The sequence below is a fragment of the Elephantulus edwardii genome, unplaced genomic scaffold (assembly GCF_000299155.1).
Source record: "Elephantulus edwardii isolate Elephantulus edwardi_28Jun2011 unplaced genomic scaffold, EleEdw1.0 scaffold00246, whole genome shotgun sequence".
In the NCBI taxonomy this organism is placed as follows: Eukaryota; Metazoa; Chordata; class Mammalia; order Macroscelidea; family Macroscelididae; genus Elephantulus; species Elephantulus edwardii.
In genome coordinates, this window is record NW_006399996.1 from 2,918,040 (window position 1) to 2,925,848 (window position 7,809).

Below are 7,809 nucleotides of genomic sequence, written 5' to 3' on the forward strand. Positions count from 1 at the left end.
TCGAACAGTGGCTAGGAAAAGTCATACTGAAAGATATAAATGCAACAACATCCCTAGTTAGATTTATTCCTAGGTAATTTAATCTTTTAAATACTATTATAAAAAAAATACTATTATAAATAAGACTGTTTCCCTAATTTCCCTTCCAGACTTCTCATTGTGGCTGTCTAGAAAACTAATTAATGTTTGTTGACCTTGTACCCTGCAAATTTGCTAAATTTCTTTTTAGATAGAGAAGTTCTCTAACCAACTCTGGAATTTCCTATTTATAAGATCGTATCACAACCACTTGGCCAACTGACTGGAAGAGATCGATATTTGTTCCTATCCCAAATAAAGATGACGCAACAGAGTGTGGAAACTATAGAACAATCTCACTGATTTCACATGCAAGCAAGATTTTACTGAAGATTATCCAAAAACGACTGGAACAGCACATCAGCAGAGAACTACCAGAAGTCCAGGCTGGGTTTAGAAGGGGTCGTGGTACTAGGGATATTGTAGCTGATGTTAGATGGATCTTAGCTGAAAGCAGAGAATACCAGAGGAATGTCTGTGTTTCATTGACTATGCAAAGGCATTTGACTGTGTGGATCATAACAAACTGTGGCTGACTTTGAGAACAATGGGAATACCAGAACACTTGATCGTGCTAATGAGAAACCTATAGGTTCTTGGACCAGGAGGCAGGCATCAGAACAGAGCAAGGGAACACTGCATGGTTCAAAATTGGGAAGGGCGTATGTCAGGGATGCATCCTATCTCCATACCTTTTCAACCTATATGCAGAACAGATTATCCGGGAGGCTGGGTTCTATGAGGAGAAATGTTGGGTCAAGATTGGTGGATGATTTATCAACAATCTGCGTTATGCGGATGACACAACCCTGCTTGCTGAAACTGAAGAGGACCTGAAGCACCTGCTGCAGAGGGTCAAGGACTGCAGCCTACAATATGGATTGAGGCTCAATGTCAAGAAGACAAAGATTCTCACCACTGGACCAATTGGCAGCATCAGGATGGATGGTGAAGAGATTGAGATAGTACACAGCTTTAGTTTGCTTGGCTCCACAGTCAACACTCTTGGCACCAGTAGCCAGGAAATTAAAAGACGCATTGCCATGGGAAAGTCTGCTGTTAGGGACCTCTCCAAAGTACTGAAGAGCAGTGGTGTCTCTCTGGAGACTAAGGTGCATTTGATAAAGGCCGTGGTCTTCACAATCACTTGTTATGCATCAGAGAGTTGGACAATGACCAAGGAGGATAGAAGGAGAATTGATGCCTTTGAGCTGTGGTGCTGGTGAAGAGTATTGAGAATACCATGGACTGCTAGGAAAACAAACAGATTTGTCCTGGAAAGGGTTAAACCAGGTAGCTCCTTGGAAGCAAGGATTCTGAGGCTCCATCTAACATACTTTGGACATGTGAGGAGAGACCGGTCCTAGAAGAAGGACATCATGCTTGGTAGGGTGGAGGGACAGCGCAGCAGGGGAAGGCCCTCTATGAGGTGGATTGATTCAGTGACTGGAATAATCGGGATGGGAGGGTCGGAGACAGTGCGATTGGCACAGGACAGAGCGGAGTTTATGGCTGTTGTACATAGGGTCGCTATGAGTCGCAAGCAACTCGACGGCACATAACAACAACAACAATCATACAGAAAGAGATGATTTTTTTCCAGTTTGGGCACCTTTTATCTCTTTCTTGTCTTTTTGCAGTGCCTAGGACTTGTTAATACAATACTAATTAGAAATGATGAGAGCAAGCCTCTCTATATTTCCTTTCAAGGAGGGAGATCCATACCTTTGGGGATGTAACTTTCTAGTAAGTCTATTTTTTTATTATTTTACCCTCAAAAAAGAGAAAGAAAAGAAAAAGAAATTGTAAGAGCAAACCCTCCTGTCTTATTTCCAGCTATAAAAGGAAAACTTTAGGCTTTTCTATTTTGTTAAGTAACAGTTGTCTTATGAGCCAGCATTCATATACACTCTTGGTCATGCTGAATATTTTCCCTCTGTTCCAGTCGTCTTTAGAGACATCCATCAAGAGAAGGTTTTGGATTATATCCTTTTTTGCATATATGGCATGATCATGGTTCTTTTCCTTTGTTCTTTTGACATAGATTTAAGTTGATCTAACATTGAACCATCCCTGCATTTCTGGAATAAATCCCATTTGGTATCACTTTTTCAATATGTTTACCAGATTCTGTTCACTAGTATGTTGTTGAAGATTTTTCCCTCTGTATTAATCTTTCCTTGTGGTATCTGTCTACTGTCCAACTAAGATTATGTTTCCTTTGTAGAATGAGTTAAGATGTGCTTCTTCCTTCTCTATCTTTTGAAAGAATTTGAGTAATATTAGTATCATTTTTAAATATTCACTAAAAAAAAAATAAATTAGAAAATAGTACTGGTGTTAGTTCTTCTCTAAATATTTGGTAGAATTCCCCAGCAAAGCCATTTGATCCTTCCTTTGCCTTTGTTGTTTTTGATCAGAGTCAGTCTCTTCTTTTGTTGTGGGTGTTTTGATACTGTGTCCTTTTGAGGCAGTTCCTGTGCTTCAGAGAATCCATTCCATCTAGATTATCCAGTTTGTTGCCATTTATTTATAATAGTCTCATAATTCTGCTTTAATTGTTGTGTCAGTTGTAATATTACCTCTGATTTTTAAAAATTTTGATTATTTCCTTTTTTCTTTCTTCTTTTCTGTCAATCTAGATGAAGGTTTATCAGTGCTAATAACCTTTTCAAAGCACCAGGTTCTAGTTTTCTGTCTTCTACTCTGGCCTTTGTTAGTTCCTTCCTTTCAGTAACTTCATTTGCTCTTCCCCCTCTAGTTCCTGGAGTTGTTGAATTCCCACCTTCATACGTAATTTTTCCTTGAACCATATTCACAACTAATTTTATTCCAAACCCCTGATCTAGTCCTTAATCCTCTGGGAGCACTTTGTTCATTACTGTATATTCTGTTTCCTCCTTTTGTATTTATCTGTTGGTCTGTATATGGTTCTGAAACTCCTGAGACACTTTCTGTCTACTGTTCTCTTTTTCAGAGCTTCACACATTATGGCAGAATGAGGAACGGGCAGCTATTTCCTCAGGAAAACTCAATGAGATCTGGCACCGAAGACATGACTATTGGCTTCTGGCTGGGATTGTCCTGTATCCTTTGATAGGAAATGAAAAACGATTCTCTCAGTGTGGATATTGTTGTTATGTTCCATCATGTCAACTACAACTCATAGTAATCCTATAAACAGCAGATCTGAACCCTGTTCTATACTGTGCCATGCTCACCATCTCTGACACACTTGAGCCCATTGTTATAGTCACCGCATCAGTCCTTCTCATTGAAGATTTTTCTCACTTTTGTTGACAAGTGTGTGAGACAGTTTCATCATCTTTGCCTCCAAGGAGCAAGCACACTGGTTTCACTTTCCCCTGGACAGACATGGAGGGGTGTAGTAGAAAAGTTCCCATCCAGGGTCAGTGAGCCCATGAGTGCTGGGAAGTCAGGCCAGAGGGAAGAAGTTGCATTGCAGATCCCGACCCTGTTAAATTCCTTGATGGTTGTCCCTTTCTTTCCTTGGTAGCCATGGTTATGCACGGTGGCAAGACATCCAGAATGATACTCAGTTTGCCATAATCAATGAGCCATTTAAAACTGAAGCTAATAAAGGGAACTTTCTGGAGATGAAAAATAAATTCCTGGCTCGGAGGTTTAAGGTGAGGATGAGGGAAGAAAAGACAAAGTCGAAGAGCAGCTTTGGCTTTGGTCAGATATATTTGGAGTCTAGAGAACATTAACACTTGAGGCATTGCCTACACTTGAGGACAAGACCAAAATATCTTGTATTTGTGACTGTAGTCTCTAACGCTGGGGAGTCAGTCAGTAGTGGTGTGGTGTGAGGAACTCCACTTACCTGTTGCTGAAACTCCGTCACCCCTGTACCCAGCTCCTGGAGCAGGCGCTGGTGATAGAGGAGCAGCTTCGGCGGGCGGCCTACCTGAACCTGTCACAGGAGCCGGCACACCCCGCCATGGCCCTCCACGCCCGCTTTGCCGAAGCCGAGTGCCTGGCCGAGAGCCACCAGCACCTCTCCAAGGAGTCGCTGGCAGGGAACAAGCCGGCCAACGCCGTCCTGCACAAGGGTAAGGGCCGCGGCGGCCCCGCGCGGGGGAGGGCCCACAACGCTGCGTAAGTCTTCACCCTGCACCCTTCCAAATCTTCCCACCCGCTGACCCCTTTGCCTTCTGAACCATCCCCTCTGACCTCTAACCTTACCCCTCACCCATTTGACACCCTTTTGGTTGTAAGCCTCTGGGACTTGTATACATCACCCTTCACCCATGTATCTACATCAGTGTCTAATATAAAAGACCTTCTTAACAAACTGGACAGAACTGTACTCATGTACCCTACATCTAGAACCTTCTCAGTGAACCCCTCACAGGCACATCACTGATTTCACCTTCTTCAGGGTCTTGGCTAAATGTATTCCACATAAATCTTTACCCTTAATTGCAGAGATCACATCCCATTTACCCCAAGTGGCAGAAACCACCACCCATCCAACTCACCCTTTCCCATGACATTCCCCTTTGACCTCCAACCCTTCCTCCCGAAACCTCTTACCTTGATGATAATAGAAATTCTAAAACCCTCTAATCATGTAATCCTACTTGATGTAGTAACTGACTCCTGGCCCCTTTGCTTCCTATTCTAATTCTTTGAATCTGTAATGCTAACCTTTTAATGCTCCTTCCCCTTTACATGGTAAAACTTTTATTACTTAGTCTTTGATACCATGTAACGCCTCCCATGCCTCCCAATTATTTCCTCCCCATCAGCCCTTACCCCAAAACCTCACTCTTTCAGTATGGGATATTCTGACAACACCCTGCCCCTATGTCTTCCAATGTCGTTCCCCCCCCCCATCTCCCTTTTCTTCATATTCCTTTGTTCTTCTTTTTCTATCTGTCTTCTGTGGTGGTCTGGTTTGTCTTTATACCTGACAACTTTCCCTTTTCTATGACTTGTTCTCTTCTATTTTTGTCACTTTCTTGGTCTCTGGACCTTTACCATCTCTGTCTTCCACCTCTCTCTCCTTCTCTGTCCATCTGACTCCATTTCTCTTTTCCTGGCTCCATCTCTCTCTTTCCCTGTATTTCTCTTGCTCTTCTTTCTCTGTGGCCCGGGCCCCAGTTCTGAACCAGCTGGAGGAGTTGCTGAGCGACATGAAGGCGGACGTGACCCGCCTGCCAGCCACGCTGTCCCGAATACCCCCCATCGCAGCCCGCCTTCAGATGTCCGAGCGCAGCATCCTCAGCCGGCTGGCCAGCAAGGGCACAGAGCCTCACCCCACACCGGTAACCCTCTTCCCCCCCAACTCACTTCCCCTGTGGTCCTCCTCCTGCACACTTTAATACACTTCAGAATCCTATACAATGTGGAAAGCACCTTGCTAGAACACACTCAGCCCCGTGTGAGTCACCCCCTGTATGTTGAACCCCGCGTAGTTCTGGAGTTTGGCCCATTGCCCCTACAGTGTTCCTCTCAGACTGTGGACCCTCTAACTTCAGGTTTTTCTTCCCTTCAGGCCTTCCCTCCGGGTCCGTACGCTACACCCCCGGGTTACGGGGCAGCCTTCAGCACCGCACCCGTAGGGGGTCTGGCCGTCGCAGGCGCCAATTACAGTCAGATGCCAGCAGGGTCCTTCATCACAGGTCAGCTCCCTGCTTCTCCACATCTCTTTGTCTGAGCATCATCCCTGTGCAGCTCGTGCTCTCTTCTTTAAACCTACCTCAGTCACCTATGGAACAGAGTTGTTCTGGGCTTTGTTCTTCCCATCTATTTCGTAACCTCGCTTCCATCCCTATCATCAAAACCCACATCTAAGGTTTTCGTGGTTCTGTGGCCTGCTATCTCCTACTTGAGTTGCCTCCCCCTCAGTGATTTCAAGGGGATGAGAAAATTAATTCAAGAGGTCTGCTGAGAGCACATCATAAGGCACAAAGAGCAATCTCCAGGATAAGGGTTCGCTCTGGTCTTCCCACCCCTTCAACCTTGAGAATCCAAAGTGGCAGTAGTGTTCTAAAAGCAAGAATCTACTGCTGTCAGGAAGTGGTATTTGGGAACTGACCCTTACCTACTTCCCACACAGCCGCCACCAACGGCCCTCCAGTGCTGGTGAAGAAGGAGAAGGAAATGGTGGGGGCAGTGGTATCCGACGGGCTGGATCGGAAGGAGCCCCGAGCCGGGGAGGTGATCTGTATAGACGACTGACTGGATCCCAGGCCTGCCCTACACCCAGGCCCCGATCCCGAGGCCGGCCCTCAGCCCAGGCCCTGGGGCCTCCTGCCAGTCCTCCACCTTCCCCTCCCCTAGGGCCACCGTTGGGCTAGGAGCCCCTTTGCCCCTCTCTACAATTCCTCTCTATAAGAAGGACCCTAAGTCTGTCTTCACTCCCATGCACCTTTCCTGCCAAGCTTTGAAGAGTGCTGGTGAGAGCAGGGCTGGGTGGGAGATGATTAGCAGGGTCTTCCAAGTGTTGTTAATCCCCCACTGCTAAACGTACAGTTTCCCAGTCATTGGTGGTGGGGAGGAAAGAGGTGGAGCCTTCCCAGTATTTTTTCCTGCAATATAAGTTACATCTGCAGAAGTAGGGAATGAGACTTACCTAGGCTTTAGGAACTTTTGAAGGAGAGTGGGGAAGAACTTCGGAGAGAGGAGAAAGACCTTTAGAGAGGTTTGAAAATTGAGTTCTGGGAGGGAGGAAGAGGAAGGATAGCTGCATGTTACCTTCTCCTACCTCTCCCCAATCAAGGGTGGAGCAATTAAAAGGGAGGGAGTCAGTTGCTGTTCAGCCTGAGAATAAAGGCATCATTCACTGGCTCAGTATATACTGTGTACTGGCATCTTGTGTTGGACATCCTTCCCCCTCCGTAGGGACCAAGGACTACCCCTAAATAAACCGTAGTGGCTGGGTGAAACTCTCTCAAGCCAAAGAGGAGCTCCCCAACCTGTTCTAGGGACAAGTTAACCTAGAAAGGGTGGGAGAGAACACAACAGGCCAGTTTTGGGGAGGCCCTAGCTTGGTTTCACATTCTAGAGGGCTTTGATCCTCAAGGCCTAGATGCAGATTTTGAGTGGGTCAGACCAGGGACCTAGTCAGGGGGATGGCCTTGCCTCATGACACCTCTGGGACCAGAGCAGGTGTACAGGAGGGCAGGCTGAGGAGACAACAGCACATCCCTCTTCCCAGAAGGGACCAAGGAGAGTGGCAGTTTGCATGGCGAACCCCCTCACTTCCTCTTTGCTGCCCCTTCACTTTGTTACTGCCCCGTTCCCAGTCTTCTTCACACCCACTCCTGGTCTGTCCCACCCAGTCCCTTCTTCTGTATCAGGTTTATTGGTTGTACATATAAATTATACTTTCCTTTCTGTGTGTTGTTATTTTTGAGTGGGGGAGTCTCGGGTAAGGGGCATTTGGAGCAAGGGAAGAACAGTTGTTGCTTTTGTGCCATTTCACACTCATCTTTATATTTTTATAATTCTGTGACTTCATTCTTACCTTTTGGGTCATCAACTGTCTCAGGCTCTTCCTTTTCTGACCCTAACTATGTGACCACTCAGTAAATAGATGGGGAGTAATTAGCAGGGGAGGGATTATTGAGCAGCAAAGAATATTGGAGGGTTGAGATAAGGGAGAGCTGCTCAGACTAGAGGGCCAGGCCAGGCAAGACTCAACTGCTCTCCAGTCATCCTTATAATCCAGGTTTCCACTCTGAGGTTGCCTACTTCCCC

General features: G+C 45.9%; 1 protein-coding gene across 1 annotated transcript in view; it reads left to right on the forward strand.

Moving 5' to 3' along the window:
* CHD3 (chromodomain helicase DNA binding protein 3) overlaps window positions 1-7,448 on the forward strand; it is a gene marked incomplete at its 5' end in the record, with an annotated part of 32,472 nt that extends 25,024 nt beyond the window's left edge. The window contains 6 exons of the mRNA XM_006899142.1: window positions 3,056-3,164; window positions 3,596-3,728; window positions 3,959-4,154; window positions 5,209-5,372; window positions 5,603-5,729; window positions 6,167-7,448. Coding sequence (XP_006899204.1) covers window positions 3,056-3,164; window positions 3,596-3,728; window positions 3,959-4,154; window positions 5,209-5,372; window positions 5,603-5,729; window positions 6,167-6,288 — 851 coding nt within the window. The remainder of the gene's footprint in view (window positions 1-3,055; window positions 3,165-3,595; window positions 3,729-3,958; window positions 4,155-5,208; window positions 5,373-5,602; window positions 5,730-6,166) is intronic.
* Between the last annotated feature and the right edge of the window lie 361 nt (window positions 7,449-7,809).